This window comes from Manacus vitellinus, unplaced genomic scaffold, assembly GCF_001715985.3.
Source record: "Manacus vitellinus isolate BGI_N305 unplaced genomic scaffold, ASM171598v3 scaffold_27_pilon, whole genome shotgun sequence".
NCBI lineage: Eukaryota > Metazoa > Chordata > Aves > Passeriformes > Pipridae > Manacus > Manacus vitellinus.
Genome location: NW_021940039.1, coordinates 11,686,549 through 11,710,980, shown reverse-complemented (window position 1 = coordinate 11,710,980; position 24,432 = coordinate 11,686,549). Strand labels below are relative to the sequence as shown.

At 48.0% G+C, this 24,432-nt stretch overlaps 1 protein-coding gene across 1 annotated transcript; it reads left to right on the top strand.

Moving 5' to 3' along the window:
• The first annotated feature begins 927 nt into the window (after nucleotides 1-927).
• LOC103759665 (ficolin-1-like) lies at nucleotides 928-23,255 on the top strand. The gene is made up of 9 exons (XM_018074174.1): nucleotides 928-1,006; nucleotides 1,819-1,932; nucleotides 3,651-3,704; nucleotides 4,776-4,811; nucleotides 5,471-5,506; nucleotides 20,787-20,914; nucleotides 21,318-21,447; nucleotides 21,995-22,129; nucleotides 23,008-23,255. Exons 1-9 carry the CDS (start codon nucleotides 928-930, stop codon nucleotides 23,253-23,255), a joined length of 960 nt encoding a protein of 319 aa, XP_017929663.1.
• Nucleotides 23,256-24,432: the final 1,177 nt, after the last annotated feature.

Sequence of the window (24,432 nt, the reverse complement as noted above, 5' to 3'; positions counted from 1 at the left end):
TACTTCTCCTCCACCTGCCCCTTGGTCCATCCCAGATGGGCAGCACAGGCTGTACAGATGAGAAAAGAGAGGTGTACAAGTTCCCAGTCACCCTAGAGTTGCTCTGCACAGATCTCTCCCTCCCTAGCACCTGCTAATCCATTTTCTCTTTCCTTCTGGAAGGCTTTCTTCTGAAGGAAGAAAGATGATGATCTAATTTCATCCCAGGAACTGCATATGTAGCATATTGGACATCTAGTAACGCTGCCACAAATGAGCAGAGCACAGCAACAAGAAAGCAAACAAGAAATTGTGCTTGATAATAGAATGGAAAGGTGGGGGGGAAAATCAAATACACTCTGCCTACCTACCCTTGCCTGGATGCACAGAGTGTGAACTCCATGACACTCATGGTTCATGTATAAACAGAAACCTCCATTTGAAGGGTTGGGAAGTGATGCTGCACTGGTGGGCAGGCAGTGCTGCAGTGTGAGCCAGGCTCTGTACTTCTTTCTGCCACTGGCCTGAGTTGACCTTGGGCTTTTTACTCCCAGTGACTCATTTTCCCCATCTACACAGTAAGTTCTGCTCTTCACAAAGGGTAGCAGGCAGGATGAGGAAGGATGTCTACACTTAGATAAACCAGTTTTTGCTGTTTCATTTTCTCTAGAAACACAGTATGAAAAGGGAAAGCCATCCAGAATTTTAGCAGGGCAGAGGCGAGGCAGTGGGGGCAGCTGGGCAAGAATTTTCCAAACAGATTTGTGGAAAGTGGCTTATTAGGGAAACAGCTTGAGACCTAGCCAGGCCCCAGTGGGCAAGTGCAGAGGTGGAGCTTACACTGGAGCTCTTTGTTAGATATAAAAGGCTTAGATGGGTCAGTGCTGACAACAGTCCCTGGGAGGTGGCTGAGAGAAGCCGTGCAGAGAGCAGAGAGCAGTGTTGGCCATGGGGAGGGCAGCTCCAGCCCTCCTGGTACTGCTCAGTCTGACAACGACTATTTGTGATGCTGAGGACACCTGCTCAGGTGAGTGGAGCACAAATATTACCGCCACCCCACTTCTCCCCATAAGAGAAGGACCTTGAGGGGGGGAAGAGGCATGTGATTTTTTCCTTCTATGCTTTTTTAAATTCAACCGCAAGTGGGAGGAGGGGGAGGGAGAGGCTGAAATCTCAACAGCCACTTAACAAAGCAACCTCCAATTAAAGATGTAACATCCTTCCCCAGTCACCAGCGGGATCTCTAGGAACAGGCTGTCCCTGTTGAGATTTTCCATCCTGGTTAAGGTTTTTTTCAGTAGTGCCTTGGCACAGTTACCAAAGGATGCAGAACAATACAGAGGATCGATGGATGCCTGCTGGGTGCTAGGCACGCTGGAAGCCTGGGGATGCTGCTCAATGCAGTGTTCTGTCTGTATTCCTCATGAAGGCCATAGTGGCAATTTCAAACTGACCTGCCATCAGGAAATTTAGAAGAACGCTTACTGTCCACAGATCCATCAGTGTCACACTCCGTTGTTAATACCTCATTGATGCACCTCTCAGGTTTTGTTTTATTAAGCTGCAGTATATTTGTCAGGCAATGTCATATACATTTCATAGATATCAGCCTCTTCTACTAAACTCTCCTGAGGCAAGAGAGATTCACAGTCTGGCTCCTCTAATATGTGAGATCCTCAATGCCATTCATACAACAGCTATTAATTCACGCAACACCTCCAATTTTCCACAGTCATTGCTTTTGATTGAGTTGTTCCTCAATTCCAGAGTGTTTGGCTTCCTCTCCAAAATATTTCAGAACCCTAATAATCTCCACAAATACTGTCTTCATTTCCTCAGAGGTGAGAATAGTGGGACTGGGTGATGCTGACCGACTCGCCATTCTCCAAGGATGCCCAGGTATCCCAGGTGTGTCTGGCCCAAAAGGAGAACCAGGTCTCCCAGGAAAAAAAGGTGAGATCCCTGTCTTGGTTTAATGAGACTGAAAGTATTTTGCTAAGAAGGGCGAGTTATGAGGTAGACTAAACTCCTCTCTCTCAGCAATTGTAAATCCAAAATTAAGAGGCTCCAATCGAGGAAGTATGGAATAAAAAGAAAAGTAACAACCCTTTATTAAAGGATATATGTGTATTGGCAAAAGCAGCAAAAGAACACAAAAACAACTAAACAATAATCCTGTACCCAAAAGTCCCCTTCAAAAAAGGAACCAGTTTGATACTCCTCTGTCCTCAGCGCGATTCTAATCACGGTTGGCAGAAGCGCCGTTGGATCCTGGAGGAGCAGAGCCTGCAGTGCTCAGTGTTGGCCAACGTGGGGCGCTGTTTGGCTCTGGTGGTCGCTGTGTGGGGGCCCCGGATCACGGGAGAAGCCAAAAAATGGAGATTTTTCTCCCTCACCAAGGATGGGAAGGGGAAAAGGGGAAAGAAGGGCAGTTTCCCTCCCACTAAACTCACGCTGTCTGTAGCTGGCTGTGGTCAGGACTCCCCCTTTTTCATCGATGAGCACAAACTCTCCAATGAATTCTGAGCAGATTCAGGCTGGAGACAGGGCAGGGTGCAGGCAAGCCGAGGCCGGAGAGCAGCCAGATGACCAGGTCGAGAGCAAGACGGCCTCGGAGTTTTTCACACACACACACACACACACATGCCCTTGCCGTTAAGGCAGAAGAGTGAAGTGCCTCTTTCCAAAGAGAGGAGAGGAGAAGAAACTCCTTCCCCCCAAACTCCACCCCCCCCTCCCCACACACACACCCCAGCCTTAGAGAAAGCTGTCAGACTCGAATGCAGGTCTGCCAGCTAGTTCTTTTGTATAGTCAATTAACCCTTCCACCTCCCTCGTTCAACACCTTCTTTTACAGTGGGACAGGTGAAAGGAAAATTTCTGCTTGGATTTTTAGAACAAGTAAACCTATGACACCCCTAAAGCCAATGATGAGAACTGTGATATGGGACAGCATTTTTGCTTTAAGTAGGGGAAGTCAGATGAGGCTGCAGCAGTGGTAGCCTTCGCACTGGCTGCTGTTAGCAACTGGAGAGTCAAATAGGAGTGGAAAACATCACCAAGTAGACATGTGCTGGTACACATGGAGTCACCTTTTTCTTCCCTGAGCCCTGTCACAAGTCTGAAAGTCATAAAGTGATCCTGGGGTGCGAAGTGTCATAATTCATTTGTTTCTTTGCAGCAAAATAATCCATTTATTGTCTGGGTCTGTAATGAACACTTTGGATGGGAGGGAGGCTGTGATGCTCCTGCATGTTTTCTGGGGAATAGTTTGAGAACAGTACTGGTATCCTCTACCCCAGGAAGCAAGGGAGATGGAGTTCCCTCAGGATTTTCATAGCCAACTCATGGAGAAGGTGAATCACATCAGCAGAGGGAGCATATCCACCACAGCCAAATCCATGGACAGGCTCCACCATATAAAAAACTCATAGAAATTTTTATGTGAACTGCAGATTAAGACTTAAACTGAAGTACCAGTGTAGTGAGGTTTCAGCAGAAGAAAAGGAGTAAGGTAAAAGAGTAAACTATGTTGCAAGTCTGAATGTAATTAACAAAACCCATCGCCCTTTCTTCTGTGGAAGCAAAGGCCCAGTTCTCCCAGATTTTGTGACCTCTCCCTTCTGGTCAGTTTGCAACGTGCACATAAAAAAATGAGTCTTTCTTTGCAGGAGAAATGGGAGATCAGGGATTCCCCGGGAAAGCAGGACCACCTGGTGCAAAAGGTAACATATTCAGTTCTAATCCATAAATCTCCCCAAGCTCAGGACATGCATTGTGAGACTTGGTTGGCCATAGTCCAAGAAACAGCCCCGAAGTAGCATACACAAAGCCTGATTTTGGGGTATGGCTGTTGCATGGAGTGAGCACTAAAAACAGTGTCCTTGAGTGGGACCACAGCACAGAGGAAGATACTACTCTTCTCAAAGTTCACACTGATCCTTAACAGACTCCTAAAATCAGGCCTCTCCCCATTCCCCACTCCTACATTAACCTTCCTCCACCACAAAACAAACCTGCTCAAATACCCCACAGCTCTGAGAACTTTGAAACTCACTGCAGAGCTTCATCTCAGAGGCCTGAAGCAGAGGCATGGTGCTCAGTGCTTCCAGCATCCTCCAGGCTTGGAGTCAGTGCGCGATGCCCACTTGATCAGAAGGATGTGATCAAACCACCAGGAAACATCCATTACAGGGTGAGGTTTTCTTGTAATAGGATGAGCCCCTGAAAAGAGGAACACGTCTGTTGAGAAACTGGCTTTCACCACCCAGGTTAGGCTTAGGATCTTCAGCAGGGCCTGTGTGCTGCAAATATTGAAAAAGTACTTCTTCTAAAGAAACAAGTACAAGGTAGCACCAGTGCACTGACTAGCAGGGAAAACAGCTTGGCCAAATGCACCAAAGACTTGAACTGAAACTCTAGTAGGAGATGGACAAACCCACTGAAAAAGCAGCTATTGCACAAAATCTCAGAAGTGGCTGACTATAAACAGAAACCCCGCACAAAAAGTCACTGAAGTGGAACCATACACTTCAGGAGGTGGCACAGCAGTTCTCTTTTCCCTCTATCCTGATCTTCCTATTGTATCTGAGAGATACTGCTGATCAAGAGAACAACCAGGCTGGCATGGCAGCAATACCTAGGACACTCAGTTGAGTACCATATCTTTGCACCTCTTGACAGGCTCTCTTGTACATTTGGTACATATGAAGGGGTTGGAGCAGCCACCTGGGGAGCCACAGTAATTCATTTACATTGCTCATATGTGATGAGCATTTCCCTCTTCTGTTTTGCAGGAACAGCTGGAGAGCCTGGCTTCCCAGGACTGAAAGGTAAATCATGCTGTGCCGAATTTAGCATGTGAGCTACTTTGTTAAACTTTCACCTTGTACTGTTCTGGAACAACACACCAGAAGGGAGCAATTATAGAGAAATGGAAGTACCCCACTAGGGCTCTTCGGTGACAGTTGTGCCCCATCATAGGCTCAGCCCTGGCCCAGGTGCTGTGGGCAACACTCCTCCCAAAGCAGCTGTTCAGCAACAAGTGTTGCCCTCAGCTCCAGCACCTGGTGCTGCTACCTGGCACCATCAGCTTGCGTACCACCCAGCAGCCACCCCATGTACTCTTGGGCAACCTGCAGAGCTGCTTCCAGTGTCTGAGGGTGCTGGATGTATTGGGGTAGTTTCAGTGGTCTATGACTTGAGTTCCCACATGCCCCCCTGTGCTCTCCTGAGTCTGTGCAGATGGGCAGGTGGGTCTCCTCTGGTGGGCCTGGGAGCAGCCAGGTCAGAGCTTATATTTATTTAATCCTCCTGCCTGGTTTCTCCATGCCTTTCTCCATGCTTAGCACAGATGAGCCAAGCACTTTCCCTAATATCACAGCTCTCCAGTGCAGCTAGATTTGTCTAAGCAAATGATGCCAACTGCTGGGGGAGGGGAGTGCTGAGTGTGGAAGTTGAAGAAAAATTGGTGGTGTTGTTTGTCCAACAGGAACAAAAGGAGAGCCTGGATTTCCAGAAATATGGGGTGAGTTTCTTCCTAGGTCTTCATGCCACTATCAGCTTTGCAGAGTGGACGTTGGTGGACTACTTACACCAGAAATCAGGACAGGACAGGAATAAGAAAAGATTCAGAGTGACATTAAAGGACAGAGTAAGAAAATATCACAGTTAACCCATTTGCTTCTGTGGGTCTATTTTGTACTCCAGCCTGGCCAGGAAAGTATGTCCTCTGAGCACTACTTGGGTCTCCTGTCCTCTGTGTGGGAGAGATAGACCTGGAGGAGGTCTATCTGAGTTTCTTGGAGCTTCAGTGTCCTGGTTTCCAAGATGAAATCATTAGAAAGAGCTGTATGGACATGCAGCTACTTAAAAGGCAGTTATACCCCTCCACTTGCTGGAGTGGGAAGTTTCCGTAGATGGGAGTTCACATGTGTGGTAGTGATCAGATTAACCTAATCATTGGGAAAAAAAAGGGAAAAAGAAAACAAAGAAGCTTCATTTGGCCCATCTGACTCCATGAGCTAAAAGCAGAGCTACAACCTGCTCTGGCTAAAATTGGGTGTTGCGTGGCCACAGACACATGCAGGGGCTCAGGCAGATCAGAGCTGCTGTAACACCTGAGGGATGGGATGCCACTGAACAGCCCCTTGCTGCCCCAGGCACTTATGGCTTAGTAATGTAAAAAATAAGCATGCGACCTGGCTGCATGGATTTCCAGCAACCAAATCCGTTTATTAGAAGAAAACAGCACCTTTTGTACCTTTGGACGACACGTTGTGCTGGTTTAAAAGTTAACCAGCAGGGGGAATGAACCCAACTCAAAGGAGAGATTATAAGTCAGAATAACAATTTATTAAAATAATACAGTAAGTACAATAATACAAACAAACAATTGGTCTCAACCCACAAAAACCCAAATGTGTAACCCAGTACCCTGGGGCCTGAACAAAGTGGTGTTCCTTGGGCCCTGTTTGAGTCCAAAGTAAAGGGAGAGGGGAAGAACCTGCTGGTGGGAGAGCTGCTGCAGTCTGGGCAGAACTGGTGATCGCAGTCCAGTGGTGGTCTAAGTCTGGTTGAGAGCGATGAGATGCAGCCGTCCTCTGGATCCCACGAGTGGGTTGAAAAATGTTCCAAAACTCCAAGATTATATATCCTCCAGTTCAGGCAGGAATGTTCAGTGCTCCCCTCAGGGCGGGGAGTTTCACAAAGGGTGTGAGGACAGAAACATCCTCCTATCTCACAGGCCTCTTAACACCTAGTTTATAGCCTGAGGAGTCAGGCTCTATGGGCAGAAGGTGCGAATAGTCTATTGACAACAATAGTCTAGTTTCTGGGAAATGACATGGAAGGCTATAGAATACAGTTTTGGGTTACACCCACCATGATGAACTGATCTCAGCTGTCCTAACTAGGACATTATCCACCCCTTATTCTATGCCATCCATGTCATGCCCAAATTAACCCCCTTTAAAAACTATATACATCTATCTATCTATCTATATATATATACAATGAAACATTACAGACCATTCTCACTCAAAATTAGGTCCCCTTGTGGTACACAACGTGTCTCCCCATCTTTTTGCATTACCCACCACGTGGAACCAGGTCCCTGAGCAAAAACAATCCCTCGGATGGGTTTGCCTTTGCTTGAGGTGGGACTAATCCAAACAGTCTTCCCTAACATTCCTCTCATATGTACCACGGGGACTTTATCTCCATCTACAGTATGCAAAAGTTCTGATTGGGCAGGGCCAGCTCGATTGATGGAACCTCGGGTGTTGACCAACCAGGTGGCCTTTGCTAAATGCAGCTCCCAGTGTTTGAGAGTCTCCCCACACAGTGCCTTCAGAGTGGTTTTCAGCAGTCCGTTGCACCGCTCAACTTTTCCAGCAGCTGGTGCATGGTAGGGGATATGATACACCCACTCAATGCCGTGCTCTTTGGCCCAGGTGTCTACGAGGCCATTCTTGAAATGGGTCCCATTATCAGACTCAATTCTCTCCGGGGTGCCGTGTCGCCACAGGACTTGTTTTTCAAGGCCCAGGATGGTATTCCGGGCAGTGGCATGAGGCACGGGGTATGTCTCCAACCATCCAGTGCTTCCTTCTACCATGGTCAGTACGTAGTGCTTACCCTGGCGGGTTTTGGGGAGCGTGATGTAGTCAACTTGCCAGGCTTCCCCATACCTGTACTTTGACCACCGTCCACCATACCATAGAGGCTTCACCCGCTTGGCCTGCTTGATGGCAGCACATGTCTCACAGTCATGGATGACCTGTGAGACAATGTCCTTGGTTAAGTCCACCCCTCGGTCACGAGCCCATCTGTATGTTGCATCTCTCCCCTGGTGACCGGAGGCGTCATGGGCCCATCGAGCCAGAAATAATTCTCCTTTGTGCTGCCAATCCAGATCTACCTGAGAGACTTTAATCCTGGCAGCTTGGTCCGCCTGCTCGTTGTTACGATGCTCCTCATTAGCCCGTTTCTTGCCTACATGAGCGTCTACGTGACGGACCTTCACACTCAGCTTCTCTACCCGGCCAGCGATGTCCTGCCACATCTCCGCCGCCCAGATGGGTTTCCCTTGGCGCTGCCAGTTGGCCTTTTTCCATCTTTCCAGCCATCCCCACAGAGCATTGGCCACCATCCATGAGTCAGTGTAGAGATAGAGTCTTGGCCACTTCTCTCGTTCAGCTATATCCAAAGCCAACTGAACGGCTTTAAGCTCTGCAAACTGACTTGACCCACCTTGTCCTTCAGTCGCTTCTGCAACTCGCCGTGTGGGACTCCATACAGCTGCCTTCCATTTTCGGTTTGTCCCTACAATGCGGCAGGAGCCATCCGTGAAGAGCACATATCGCCTTTCATCTGCGGGTAGCTTGTCATATGGTGGGGCCTCCTCAGCTCGTGTCACCTTCTCCTCCTCTTCTTCAGAGGATAGTCCAAAACTCTCACCTTCGGGCCAATTGGTGATAATTTCCAGAATCCCAGGGCGATTAGGATTCCCTATCCGGGTTCGCTGCGTGATCAGAGCGATCCACTTACTCCACGTGGCATCGGTGGCATGATGTGTGGAAGGAACTCTTCCCTTGAACATCCAGCCCAGCACTGGTAGTCGGGGTGCCAGGAGGAGCTGCGCTTCGGTGCCGATTACTTCTGAGGCAGCTCGAACTCCTTCATAGGCAGCCAGGATCTCTTTCTCAGTTGGTGTATAGCTGGCTTCAGATCCTTTGTATCCCCGACTCCAGAATCCCAGCGGTCGTCCTCGGGTCTCCCCAGGCACTTTCTGCCAGAGGCTCCAAGAAGGGCCATTCTCCCCGGCTGCGGTGTAGAGCACGTTCTTCACGTCCTGTCCTGTCCTTACTGGCCCAAGGGCTACCGCATGGGCAATCTCCTGTTTAATTTGTTCAAAGGCTTGTTGTTGTTCGGGGCCCCACTGGAAATCATTTTTCTTCCGTGTCACAAGGTAGAGAGGGCTTACAATCTGACTATACTCGGGGATATGCATCCTCCAAAAGCCCACAGCGCCTAGGAAAGCCTGTGTTTCCTTCTTGCTGGTTGGTGGGGACATGGCTGCTATTTTGTTAATCACCTCCATTGGAATTAGGCGGCGTCCATCTTGCCACTTCACTCCTAGGAACTGAATTTCCTGAGCAGGTCCCTTGACCTTACTCCGTTTAATGGCAAAACCGGCTCTTAGGAGAATCTGGATTATCTTCTCTCCTTTCTCGAAGACTTCGCCCGCTGTGTTCCCCCATACAATGATGTCATCAATGTACTGTAGGTGCTCTGGAGCCTCACCCTTTTCCAGTGCAGTCTGGATCAGTCCATGGCAAATGCTGGGACTGTGTTTCCACCCCTGAGGCAGTCGATTCCAGGTGTACTGTACACCTCTCCAAGTGAAAGCAAATTGTGGCCTGCACTCCGCTGCCAAAGGAATGGAGAAAAAAGCATTGGCTATGTCAATGGTGGCATACCACTTGGCTTCCTTGGACTCCAGCTCGTACTGGAGCTCCAACATGTCCGGCACAGCAGCACTCAGGGGTGGTGTGACTTCATTGAGTCCACGGTAATCCACCGTCAGCCTCCACTCTCCGCTGGACTTACGCACTGGCCATATAGGGCTATTAAAGGGTGAGCGAGTCTTGCTGACCACCCCCTGGGTCTCCAGTTCACGGATCATTCTATGTATAGGGGTCACAGAGTCTCGGTCGGTGCGGTATTGCCGACGGTGCACTGTTGCTGTGGCTATCGGTACCAATTGTTCTTCAACCTTCAGCAGTCCCACAGCAGAGGGGTCCTCTGAGAGACCAGGCAAGGTGTTCAACTGTCTAATTTCCTCCGTCTCCACAGCAGCTATGCCAAAAGCCCAACGAAGTCCTTTTGGGTCTTTGAAATACCCACTCCTCAGGTAATCTATGCCAAGGATACACGGGGCCTCTGGACCAGTCACGATGGGGTGTCTGTGCCATTCCTTCCCAGTCAGGCTCACTTCAGCTTCCAGTACAGTCAGCTGTTGGGATCCCCTGTCACCCCAGAAATAGAGATGGATTCTGCCCCTACGTATCTTGATGGCATTAATGTACATTGTGCGCCAGTGTCCACTAAAGCCTTATATCTTTGTGGCTCTGATGTGCCAGGCCACCGAATCCACACAGTCCAATAGACTCGATTGTCCCTCTCCTCTACCTGGCTAGAGGCAGGGCACCCCTAGTCCTGGTCATGGTACTCATTGTGCTCTTCTTGTGGGTATGACCTGGAGGTCCCTTCAAGAGGATCAGACGTATCATCATTCCTGTACCGTCTGGAGTCTTGCCCACGAGAGACTGGAGCAACGTTTACCCTTGAAGAGTTCTTTATGGTATTTGTTCCTCTTTTCAGTTCACGTACCCGGGCTGCTAAGGAAGAGGTGGGTTTCCCATCCCACTTCCTCATATCTTCTCCATGCTCACGGAGGTAAAACCATAGATCGCTACGTGGAGTGTACCTTCTCTCCTTAGCTGGGGGACGCTGGCTCCTGATAGCAGAGACTCTTGTTCGTCCTGGCGAGATATGGAAAATCCCTTCCTTAATTTCTTCTCTTAGCTTCTGGTGTCCCTCTTCAATTTTCTCTTCTAGGCTTCGGACGTGTTCAGCCAGTTTGGTTTCCACAGATGAGACGTGGGCTCGTAATGGGGCGGTGACAGTGTCTTCATAAATCCTGAGTTTGCTAACCAATGCTCCCACCTTGTCCTCTCCCTCCCTCCATTGCAGCGTTGCTAAGTAGCGGGAATACATTTCTGGCCCGAGTCGTGCAAACTTTAACCACATTTGGGAGGTGCACTGTACGGCATCTGGACTCTTAGGGAATCTTTCATCCTCTGAAAAGATTATCTCCAGTACAGCTAACTCCCTTAAGCACCGGATACCTTGTTCCATCGTGTTCCACTGTCCTTGCTGTACGTGGAGGTCCTCCTTGCAAAGGTATCTCTCCCTCACACTGGACAACAGTCGCCGCCAGAGGCTGAGAGTTTCCTGCCTCCTTCCAATCCCCTGATCAATGACTACATCTCGAGACAGGGATCCCAGCTGTCTGGCTTCACTCCCATCTAGGATCGTATCGTTAGCTGCGGCATCCCAGATTCGGAGCAGCCAGGTCAGAATGGACTCGTTCGCCTGTCGTGTGAACTCTCTCCGGAGCTCACGTAGCTCACCCAGGGATAGGGACCGAGTGATTATTTCTGGCTCTGTCTCCTCCGGTGGATGTGAAGGTCCCGCCTCTTCGTCATCATTTGCTATGCGAACTGATTTAGTCTTTGATTTCCTTTTCTGGACAGGGGCGACTGCTATTGGTTTTGCTTGTTCTTCTGGCTCCTCGATGGTTTGTGTGGACACGGTGCTGGTTGGTTCATTTCTTTCTCCCTCTGACTCAGCTGTGGTTTGGGTGGACGTGGTGTCTGCGGATTTGGTCCTTCTCTCCTCGCCCTGACAGTGCTGTATCATGTCAAGCAGTGCCCGGTAGGCAGTGGCCAGGGCCCAGCAGGTTGCTGTGAGCTGGCCATCTCTGGAGCTGCCAGAGCATTTTTCCTTCACCAGTCTTATCATGCTAACAGGATCCTGCAGTTGTTCAGGGGTGAATTTCCAGATCATTGGAGGAGAAAACTTTTCCAAATACTGGCTGATGTCCTCCCACTTCCCGTGCCACTCAGCATTATCTGCTCCCAGGGCAGGTGTCCAACCAACCTCCCTAAAAGGCACTTTTCTGACCCTAAACATGGTGTACACAGTACAGAGCAGACAGAGCAACACTAACAATAACATTATGCTGTCCTTAACATCAAAAGGGAACTCAATATTTTCAAAAACTGTTTTAGCAGGTCTGAAGGGGAAGAAGGAGGTGGGAGGCTGGAAACCATCCACCCCTGTTCCCCCAAAAAGCTGGGTACGATTTTTAATGAGGCCCCAGAGGTAGCAACCCAAACCAGGACAGGCAAACAGGACTGAATACACATTTACAATGAAACTCATTGCTTCTGATGTTAGAATGACATAAACATAATATACTAATAAAGCAATTTGGATCCCTCTCCCTGGTCTTAAAGAGAGCATCAAAACAGGCAAATAATACGCCATCTGTGGAAATATGAACAGGCTCAAATACAACATCCATGTGAGTGCATCAAACAACATGGTGATCAGGGAGTTTCTATATTCAAATAGACAAATGCTTCAAATGAAATTGTGATTCTGACTTCTCTCTCTCTGCCCGACGTTTGGGCGCCAAAATGTGCTGGTTTAAAAGTTAACCAGCAGGGGGAATGAACCCAACTCAAAGGAGAGATTATAAGTCAGAATAACAATTTATTAAAATAATACAGTAAGTACAATAATACAAACAAACAATTGGTCTCAACCCACAAAAACCCAAATGTGTAACCCAGTACCCTGGGGCCTGAACAAAGTGGTGTTCCTTGGGCCCTGTTTGAGTCCAAAGTAAAGGGAGAGGGGAAGAACCTGCTGGTGGGAGAGCTGCTGCAGTCTGGCCAGAACTGGTGATCGCAGTCCAGTGGTGGTCTAAGTCTGGTTGAGAGCGATGAGATGCAGCCGTCCTCTGGATCCCACGAGTGGGTTGAAAAATGTTCCAAAACTCCAAGATTATATATCCTCCAGTTCAGGCAGGAATGTTCAGTGCTCCCCTCAGGGCGGGGAGTTTCACAAAGGGTGTGAGGACAGAAACATCCTCCTATCTCACAGGCCTCTTAACACCTAGTTTATAGCCTGAGGAGTCAGGCTCTATGGGCAGAAGGTGCGAATAGTCTATTGACAACAATAGTCTAGTTTCTGGGAAATGACATGGAAGGCTATAGAATACAGTTTTGGGTTACACCCACCATGCTCTATGGGCAGAGGGTGCGAATAGTCTATTGACAACAATAGTCTAGTTTCTGGGAAATGACATAGAAGGCTATAGAATACAGTTTTGGGTTACACCCACCATGATGAACTGATCTCAGCTGTCCTAACTAGGACACACGTGATTCACCTAGCCAACCACCATGGGACTCACACTGCCCATGTGTGTCAGAGTATACTTTGGAAACTACCAATCCCAGGATGCATCACCTAGCATCCCTGAAACATGTTTCCTACATCTCCCCTGACTTTAATATTTAAGGTGAATCATAGAACAGTGCAAATAATAGAAAAGTACATTTATAAAAAAATGTAAAATGTAAAACCTTTAACAATTACCACAGTATCACAGTGACCCAGCTCGCTGCTTACTTTGGTTCTTCAACAAACTTATTTATCAGAATTTTTCTCTTTAACCTTTTGAACCTGTTTAATATGAATATGAACTGTTATTTTCCTAAGAGGTATAATACAACTGGGATAAACAATAACTTTATTGATCTGAGGGTTTTGGCATTACCGGGTAGTACTTATGTAACCTTTATTTATCTCAAGGTTTATGTAGAAAAGGGAAAACTCAACTCTATTTCAACAACAGCGTAAACGTCATGAATTGAATTCTTCTAGTGTGACTGCGTGGCTGAGGTAACATTACCTTTTTAAGGCTTAGTGTTTAAAGTGCTTATACATTCACACAACTCTCTTTCATTCACTCACACACACCCACACCGGTGATCACTGCACCCATTCCTCACATGCACATCCATGGCTTTTAGCAAAACTGTATTTTGCCACATTAGTCATTTTCACAGTTACCGGTAGTAAACATCAAATGGTAAACATCAACTATCAAATGGTAAACATCAGCTGTGCATCTCTATCTGCAGTTTCTTCGCTCTGTATTACTCTGGTTCTTGCTGCTGCTGTGAGGGTGTACCTAATGTAGGGTCTGACACACCTGGAAGGAATCCATTTTAGTTCTTTACCTATAGATATACACACATATCCCCTTCCCCACGTCACGAGGTCCACCAGTCCCATCCATTGCCCTGAGATTAAATCTTTTATCATGACCAGTGGTTTGGGAGAGGAGAATGCCTGAGGTCTGTGTTGTCTCTCATACCTGCTTTTCTCAGCGCTGTCACAATTTTAAAAATTTATGACATATGCTGCTTTCCACAGACACTCCTGTGGGCTACAGATAGACTCCCCTTTTCTTTTGTCTTTTTAGCATGTCCTTTAGAGTACGGTGTGCTCTCTCTACCATGGCCTGTCCCGCGGGTGAATGCAGTATGCCTGTGGGGTGAGAGATCTCCCAGTCTGTCAGGAAAGTTTTGACTTTTGCTGAAGTGTATGCCTTTCTGGGGTCCCTAGCGTTGCAAAGCAGCTAAGTCAGTGCCTTATTATGTCCCTTACCTTTTCCCTAGTGTGTGCGGCGGCAGTTATGTATTTGGAGTGCGTGTCAACTGTAACATGAACGTATTTCAGCCGACCAAACTCTGGTATGCGTGTAACATCTCTCTGCCATACCTCATTAGCTATTAGTCCCCTGGGGTTAACTCCTTCCTGGGATGGCATTGGAGTTATTTGCTGGCAGTCTGGACATGACATAACTATGTCTCAAGCCTGATTGATGGTAATTTGAAATTGTCTCTTCAGAGAACGTGCATTCTGGTGGAAAAAGGAATGAGACAATTTAGCCTCCTCAAGCGTTCTAGGCACTGTTATGAACATAGCTGCTGCATCTGCCCTTTGGTTCCCTTCTTCTACGGGCTCCGGCATTTCCGTGTGTGATCTAACATGCATTATGTAAAAATCAAACCTTCTGTGATTGACAAGAACCCATACAGCATGTATTTCAACAAGTAAATGTGGGTTTGCAAGATCCCAAAGGAAGGAAGCCTTGAGATGTGAAACCAAACCTGCTGCATAAGTCATTAACAATATTAATAGGTTGATCTGAAAAGAGTTCAAAGACAATGCAAATAGCTGCAAGTTCTAGGACCTGTACAGAACCATGGTTTATGGTCTGTACCTCCTGTTCCCACTGTCCTGTAGCAGGGTGTACCCATGTTACTGCAGCTTTTTTGGACTGTCCTGATGCGTCAGTCAAGACCATAAGGCCTTTTACTGGCTGGTGTTGGCATCTGGTTGTGGCTTTTAAGGGTAAGTTGCCTATTTCTGCCCAAAACCTGTGTTTAGGGTAGTGAATGAAAATGTCACCATCATAGCCTGCCAAGGCAGCCTGGAATCCAGTGTCTTCAGCCAGCAGCCAGTCGAGGCTGTCCTTCATCACCAGGATGTAGATGATCGATGGATCCTGTCCGTCCAGCTCCTGTAGCCATCCTCTGCCTTTAATGACAAGCCTGACAAACATTTTGTTAGTTGTCCACACAGTTTTAGGCGGTGAATAGGGCAGAAACAGCCACTCCAGGATCCTCAGTGGATCCGGTTCAGTTTGGTCCCACTGAAACAAAACTGCAAATGGCTGGAACCTGTTAGGAACAAGGGCAAGGCAGATTTGAAGTTCAGGATTTCTCCTTCTGCCTTGTCTGCTCTCGATTGCCTTAGAACGTCTTTAACGCCTGCTTTGCCTCCATAGTCAGAGATTGACTAGATGTCAAGTCTGGATTGCCTTTCAGCAGTTAAAACAGGGGGTGCAGCTCCTCTGTGGTCAAGCCTAAAATAGGCCTTAGCCAGTTGATGGCTCCTGAAAGTTTCTGCAATTCGTTTCAGGTTAAAGTGTCCTTTACCTTAATCTGAATTGGCTGGGGCTAGATCTCCTGCTGTGTGATCCTCCATCCAAAGTAGGTCCAGGGCTGAGATCGTTGGATCTTCTCTGGAGTGACCTGCAACCCTGCTTCTTGGATAGCATTAGTCAGAGCAGTAATAACAGTCTGTAACTCAGTTTCTTTGGCCATGGTGACCAAGATATCGTCCACGTAGTGGTAAATGATTGCTGAGGGGTAAAGCCTTCTGATAGGGTAGATAGCCTTTGCCACAACAGTCTGATATATTGTCGGGCTGTTTCTCATCCCCTAATGCAAAACAACCCAGTGGTATCTCTGCATTGGCTGTGTGTGGTTTAGAGCAGGGATGGAGAAAGCAAATTGTGGCACATCGTTATGGTGTAGAAAAACAGTGAAGAAACAGTCTTTTAAATCGATTACCACTACCGACCATCCTGCTGGAAGCATAGCAGGTGAAGGAAGCCCTGGCTGCAATGCCCCCATAGGTTCTATCACTGAGTTGACTGCTCTTAGGCCATGCAGCATCCTCCACTTGCCACCTTTCTTGGGTATGCAGAACACCGGAGTGTTCTATGGATTGGAGGTTGGCACTATATGTCCTGCAACGAGTTGCTCTTGAACTAGTTTTCTTAAGTGATTGACCAATAGAGTCATTAGTTTTCCATGTCAGCTTAATCTGTCCTTGGAACGGCTGGTCAATGGCCCTCATTGAAAAATCTGAGCATCTCCATGAGATGCATGACAGCGCCAAACTGTCCCAGTACATCTCGTCCCCATAATGTGCATGGAATAGGAGCAACAAAAGGAGCTACTTTGGCAACTTGTCCCTCTGGCCCCAGCACTGTGTGTAATTGAGCACTCTGCCTAGGCCTTTGCGTGCCTCCAACCCCTGGATAGTCGAAGCAAGATAAACAGTAGGCCATTCAGCTGGCCAATCAGTGTCCTTAATGATTGTAATGTCTGCTCCTGTGTCCACCAGGCCTTTGAATCTGTGTCCGTCTATCTGACACGTCATCATTGGCTGTGCTGCAGAAATGGTCCTTGCCCAGAATATTTGAGGCTTGCCTGTGCTCCTGAAAGCCCCTGAGCACCCTTCCCCCTCCTCAGCCGGTGACACGCTGTAAAAGGGGAACATGCCGTAACTGGGCAAGCCTTTGTCCCTCAGGTATGTAAAAGGGAGGCACTGGAGTCCATGCCATTATTTGTATCTCGCTGTGAGAGTCTGAGCCAATCACTCCGGGTAAGAAAAACAAGCCCATCCTGGTGGTTGATGACCATCCTATTAGAAGGGCATGGACTCCTGGTCTTAAAGGGCCCCAAACTCCTGCAGGGATTAACACTACGGCAGTAGATGTTATAGTTACTGGCTCTCTGGAGGCCAGGTCCAACCCAGCACTACCTGAGGTGGTGGTGAGCAGATCAGTAGCCTGTTTTCTTGAGCCATATTTATTTGTTGAAATGGGGCATGCGGTCTCACGCCCCGTCTCCAGTTTCCCTGCTGGGAAGGGTTTTTTGTCCCCCATTTCCCATGCTGACATTTTTGGCATACTGTTGAGGGAGGTTTCTTGGGGCAGTCCTTTTGAAAATAATCAGCAGCGCCACATCTGTAGCAGCTGTCTCTCCCTCTTGCTCCTCTCCCTGCAATCTTAGCAGGGCACTTAAGGCTGTTGCTAGAGAGGCAGTATGATGTTCAACAGATCCAACACCCTGGTATGCTTGAACCATCTCGGCGATGGTGCAGCTTTCCCTTTTAGAGATAGTCTGCAGAGCTCACTTGCAGTCCGGGTTCGAGTTCTCATATGCCAGCTGCCTAAAAAGCATCTCTCTAGCTTCTTCATGTTTTATTTGCCTGTTTAAAGCTGCCTGCAGCTGAGCAGGGAACTGAGAAAAAGATTCAGTTGATCCCTGCAGGACCTTTCTGAAGGACAGGTGGTTGTCTCTGTCCATGCTAGGGAGCTTTCTCATCGCCCTCAAAGCCAGTTTTGCGATCACCCCTGCTGGGGGTAGCCTACTTGTGAATTTGCTGCCGCGTTCTCCCCCTCTCCTGCCAAATGACTACAAGACATGTCTGCTCGTGAACCTCCTGGGTCATTTGCATATGCTGAGCAATTCTCCCGATAGTCAGTTAACCAGACACTGTACTGAGTGGTAGTTAAAACCATTTTCAACAGTGTCTTCCAATCACGTGGGGTAAATACGTAAGTGGTACTCAGTGTCTCCAGATATGAAAATGTGTGAGACAAGGAAACACCAGTCTCTTTAACTAACTGTCTCAGTTCCTTTGTCACCTCATAGGGCAAGCTTTGGAACTGAGGGTTTTGGCATGGCCGGTATATAACTGGGCATGCTTTAATAACCTGCCAGTCTCCCATCCGCATTGCCTCCTTGTGGCATCTTTCCCACTGGTTAACCGACACCCCCGCGCCTGCCCTCTCGCCCTCGCCCGGAGGAACCACCTCCGGTTCCTCCTCTCCATCTTCTGATGCCTCACTATCCGTGACTCCGATATACTTGGCTCCCTGTGGTGGCATGGCAGAAGATGGCGGGGAAGCACCTCCCCTGTTGTGCACATGGTCGGGACAAGATGGCTGCGGGGCCGGCTCAAGTTCCGGTCCATTTCGCACGCAGGATGGCTGCGCCCATGTCACGTTTCTTGGAGCACGCGGACGTGAGTCATCAGCGACATGGGGGGGGTAAGCTTCCTGGGTGCCCCTCCCCCACGCCATGGCAGGAACCTACACTTCACCCCTGTATACTGGATTCACAAACTAAAATTCCCATCCTATCTCCGCAGCTCACACATGCACCAAAACCGGGACCTTCACCATAACTTACATCGCGTTCCCCCCATTCCTGCCCACGCAAATCCCAACCCGAGTCCATTGTTAGATCCTCTCGGGTCACACGTGGTGCCCCCCCACCGTCGTGTCTGTTCCTGAGTTGTGGGGAATGGTTGTGGCTAGCAGCCTGGCTGGGGGGTGATGGAAAATGTGTGTTAGTGTCTCTGGGGGGCCTCTGTCTTCTTTGAGCGATCTGCAAAGTGTCCGTAACTTGTGTCCAGGTAGGAAGGCACTTAGAGGCTTCTATATCACCTGCCCCTCTATATCACTCTGTCCCTCATGGATCTGCTGATCCTTTGCCAGGTGGTTATATTTAAAGCTTCTACAAGCAGCAGTCCTGGTGCAATGAATTTTATCCATTGCAAGAGACCTGTTATTTCTGCGCGTGTGATCCAATAGGACATTGTCTTAGCAAGAGACACAAGGCTTCTGTATCCCTTTCTATGTCCTGGGAAACCGAATTCCTCATGCTTTTTTTACCTTTTCTCTTACTGCTTTCGTCTCACGTGCATTTTCTCGACGCTTGCTTTTTTCACCAGTTCGGTTCGGCTTTCGGTCTCGCTGCTTCTCGGCTTTTCACTGCCTCGGCTTTTGGCGGTTTCGTTTCTCGCCGCTTCTCTCGGCTCGCGCTCACTGCTGCTTTCTCGGCTTTTCTTCTCCGCATCCTCTCGGCTTTTTGTTCTCCGCCACTCTTCTCCTGGCACGTGCACTTTCAATTTTTTCGAGCTCGGTTCAGTTTTGCGTCCTTCAGCCACGTTCTGCACTGAAGTCTTGACGCTTTTAAAGACGTCTGTTTTTTTTCTCGCTATGTGTCCCTGAGCCCTAAAATGAGCTAGTGGTAAACACACTCACAATTTTCCTTGCTGCAAGGCAGTCTATGTTTCCCTGTTACAGGGAGAAGCCCTCACATTTAGGGTGCCATGTATGGCTTGTTAATGTAATAAACAAGCACGTGACCCAGCTGCATGGATTTCCAACAACCAAACCCGTTTATTAGAAGAAAACAGCACCTTTTATACCTTTGGATGACACGTGATTTGCCTAGCCAACCACCATGGGCCTCACACTGCCCATGTGTGCCAGAGTATACTTTGGAAACTACCAATCCCAGGATGCATCACCCAGCATCCCTGAAACACATTTCCTACAGGCACTCCTATGCCCTTTTATGTTTACTGGGCATGTAAAACATTTGACTAATAAGGAAAAGGCCATGTCCAGGACCAGACCTCCATTAGGATGGACACACATGCCCACAAGACAGCCTGGTACAGCTGTGCATCCATGCATCAGACAGCACACTGGGTCGCCTGCACCACCAGCACCACCATCCGAGATCATCTCCCAAAACTTTCCCTATGACAGATACAGATGCAGCTGTAGGTTGGGTTCTCTGATAGGGACCATTCCAGTCACTTGTGAACCTGAGATTCTGTTAGCAGGTATGGTTTGGGGAAGGAAAAAAATTATGCATAATATGTACATATATGTATACATATATATTTTATATATATATATTCAGAAGTGTTTTCTGTCTTGGGGAAACCTCAGTGTGGCCCTTCAGTACTTAAAAGGTGCTTATAAAAATGCTGGAGAGTGACTTTTTACATGGGCATTGACAGGACAGGGGGAAATGATTTAAAATTAAAAGAGGAGAGATTGAGATTAGATATTAGGAGGAAATTCTTTACTCAAAACTATTTGAGTAGGGTGGTGAGGCACTAGCACAGGTTGCCCAAAGAAGCAGTGGCTGCCCCCTCCCTGGAAGTGTTCAAGGCCAGGCTGGATTGAGTTTGGAACAACCTGGTTTAGTGGAAGGTATCCCTGCCCATGGCATGGGGGTGGAACAAAATGACCTTTAGGTTCCTTCCAATCCAAAACAGTCTGTGATTCTATGATTCAATCCATAGAGGGTGATCTGAACGCTGTTCACCGCTGCATCCCAGGGAGCTCTTTCTCTATATCACTACTCCTTTCCTGACAACTCCACACACATTCTCTGTGTCCTCCAAACATTTTGGAGTCTGGACAAATTCCTTCTCACAGCAGCTCCATCACCCAGACCCCTAAGAGAGTCATTGTGAATGAGAGAACTCTGAACACCTTAGACAATCTCTTGGAAGGTGCCCATCTCCCTTGCAATATATGGACTCAGAAATCATGGCAGGGTTTAGTTCCCAGCAGCCGCATGCCAGGGTCCTGCAGTGTTAAGAGCTAGCTGAGTGCTGAAGGGCTCCAAGCCTCGAGGCTGGTGTGCTCCCTGGATGCAGTGAGCACATTATAACTCCTTCCACTTGATCTCTTTCTCTGATTTGCACAGAACCCAGGAATTGCAAAGAACTGTTGGGCAAAGGGAAGATCTTGAGTGGCTGGTACACCATCTACCCCCAAGGCTGCAATGCCACAGTTGTCTTCTGCGACATGGACACAGATGGTGGGGGATGGATTGTGAGTAGGACGAGAGAGGGAAGTTTTTATGTTGATATAGTGATTTTTGTTAAGGCTGCAAAGGGTGGCTTCAAAATAGAAACAAATGGGAGGAAAACACAGACTGAGCAGACAGCTGAGGTTCACATCAGCAAGCCAGTGTGTCCCTGTGTGGATGCAGGAGAATCTCCCAGGAGTTGTCTCTGGGAGCAGACCAAGGGCCACTCCCTGCTTAAATCAGCAAATCATTTCCTCCTCATTTCCAAGGGCAGATGGAGGACATCCTTTATTGAGGGACTCCTATGAGATTTGCTCCCCAGAGACCCACAGGAGTGTCCTGATGCAGGGGGCTGTGTACCTCAAGTGCTGTGGATGCTTTGGGTGAGGGATGGGCTGGTGTGGCTGAGGGTCTCCTTTCCTGTAGGTTTTCCAAAGGCGCTGGGACGGGTCAGTGAAATTCTTACGAGACTGGGATTCGTACAAACGAGGCTTTGGCAATCAGCTGACAGAGTTCTGGATGGGGAATGACAACATCCACTTCCTCACCTCGCTGGGTAAGGTCTGCCTCTGTCCCGGGCTGGGACCATGAGAGTCCAACGCCTGTACCACACTGGATCATTAAAGACCTCTGAGCTTCTTGCATCCATTTGATGCCCCCCACTGTTAATCCCAAAGGGGATGTAGGTTCTTGCAGACCATTACATACAGGAAATTGTATTCTTAAACAAACAAACAAGTATTCAAGAAAGAGAATGAGCTAGCTGCATGATCTATCCTGGAGACAGGCCAAAACACTTTCCTACTGAAACTGGTTATATTGGCATCATGTTGTCCACACAAGGCTTTGAAGTCTGTATGCAGGAGTCCTGGGCATGTAGCTTTCAGTGTTCATGACCACCCACCATCATATCTGAAAAGGTGCTTCCCAAGAAAACCATCATATGTAGAGGAGGTTCTGTGGGAATATTAAATAAAACATAATTTCTCAAGTAGTGGAAGCTCCTCTCAAGATAGCTCATGGCTCATTAAAACCCCCACCCTGACATCCAGGGATGTATCCACCATAAGCTCTGCACCACTGCTGTCAACCTTCTCTTCTAGGACCCTGTGAACTCCGCGTTGACCTGAGAGACTTTGAGAACAACTACTATTTTGCCAAGTACGCTTCGTTCAGAGTTTTGGGAGAGTCTGAGAAATACAGACTAGTTCTAGGGGACTTCCTTGGTGGAAATGCCGGTAAGTTTGAAGCAGCTCTCTGGGAAAGTCTGTTTTACTAGAGCATTTCAGAAGTGCTCGGCATCTATAATGCAGAGCTGTATCATGCAAACTCCTTCTATCAGCTACATTTTAAAACAGTTTTTTAAAACTGGCCATGGTACCTCTAGTGCATGACCTCTAGGTGCAGGGAAGGAAAGAGACACCCATCACAGAAATGTGACCCAGAGCATTACCTACAAGCCCAGCCACATGGTTTAACAGAAAGTGTGGAGCCTGGTTCTGAGCAGCACCCAATCCAATTGACCTTCCCAACAGCTCTGTAGCAGCCAGGCCAAGTTCTGCTTTTGATTACTTTGGCAGGAAATATTTGACGACAAAGTTTGGCATTTCCAGGGCTGGGGTGCCGTTCAGCTGTTGCAGCAACAGCACTGCATCCTCTTAATACCTGATGTTTTGCTTTTCTTTAAAAAGCAACCAAATTCTCTTCAAAATTCAATATCCCTCACAAAAGAATGAGTGAAATCAACACCCGAGAGACCAGTGCATGTATGTGGCTTTTTACACTGCAGTTCTGTCTAGTATTTGAGACACCAGTGTGTCTGCAGAGAACCCGAACAGTGCAAGAGAAGCGACACCTCTGTACATGCGAGGAGAATCTGATCCATTTGATTCACAGGCATAGACAAATTGTCCGTGTGTTTTGGCAGAGCTCAGGATACTTCTTTTGTCCAGAACCAAGGAAGAAACCTGGGCAACTGGGGCAAGATTACAGTGGGATTTAAAAAATTTGCCTTGCACCCAGCAAGGGCCACTGGTGCCCAGCAAGGTTGCACAGGCACATCAAGGTCCTGTTTGTGATCCTTACTGCAGTAACTGTGAATGTGTGCTCTCTGCAGGAGACTCTTTATCTTACCACAGGGACATGCCATTTTCAACAACAGATCAGGACAATGACATGAGCTCCTTTAACTGTGCCACAGAATACAAAGGAGCGTGGTGGTACAATGACTGTCATTACTCAAACCTGAATGGGATGTACTGGATGGGTGTGCATGGGAGCTACGCTGATGGTATCAACTGGAAGACGGGCAAAGAATACCACTACTCCTACAAGCGAACAGAAATGAAATTCAGGCCAGTCTAATATGGTGAGAGGGTACCTGACTAGCACCAAGAGGTGCCACTCACCAGCCAAGAGAAGACAGAAAACATAAAGTTGGAGGACAAAAATAGACCAGAAAGGATATTATAGATTGCGCCTTCTACGTAGAACAGACTTTTTGAGGCCAGAAAAGATCAGTACTTTTTTGAGCTCCCATAAGCACCACTCTCACCCTGACTACCTCCAGCAGCTGCACTGATGTTGAGCTCAAGTGTCTTTTTCTGAAAAGTGCTTTACTTTGATTTAAAGACCAAGTGATGGGTGAGGTCAATGCATCTGAGTAAAGCTCTCTGATATTATTACCCTAAATGTAATTACTGGTAATTTTCAGTCTAATTCATGTATATGAAGCCTCCAATATTCTTGCAGCTTCTTTCTGTTGGACCCAAGACTCATCTGAAAGGGACTGAATTCCTGACCTGCCCCCTCTTCCTGCAGGCTGTGATGGAGCCATGATGTAGAACAGCATGGAAAGGACTGAGGGTCCAGCACAGGGCTGTCAGCATCACCCCTTCCCTCCTTCCCTCCTCAAGTGCTCCAAAGCCTCATGTGGGACCCCAGTTGCTGGAACCACAGCAGAGTTGCTCAGCACTTCCCACCACAACACAGCTGCAGTTGGCCCAAAGGCCAGTTTCAGCCACTCTGCCAGGGCAGGTTTCTTGATCTCATTTGCCCCTACGGACCAATAACTCTATGCAAAAGTCTGTGTGGTACCAAGACACTACAGCAGGTACCAGTGTTTTCCATTTCGCCACTTCTCTCCCCCACAAGAGCTCCATTTTAGTTTTCTCCCGCTACCAATCTGATTGGCATACCCTCAGCAGGAGCAAGGTCCCACATCATCCAGCTGTATCTCATTCATCAGCTTCTGATACTGTCGTCCAGGAGTAGCTTCTCAGAGAGGCCCACGGTGCTGCCACGACAGCTCTAGAGATCCACAGACTCCTCTGCAGAGAGGTACAAGCAGGTGCTTACAGCCTGGGCTTTAACCTAGCTAAAAGTGCTAAATCCCCTCTCTTTGCTATCCTCTAGCTTCTCTTTTTACTACACAGAAACTGTCAACATTTAAATTTTGTTTGTGAAGGACACTGGTGTCTGAGGGATTAAGAGAACACCAAGAGCAGTTTACCCAAACCCATACCACGATATGACTCCATAG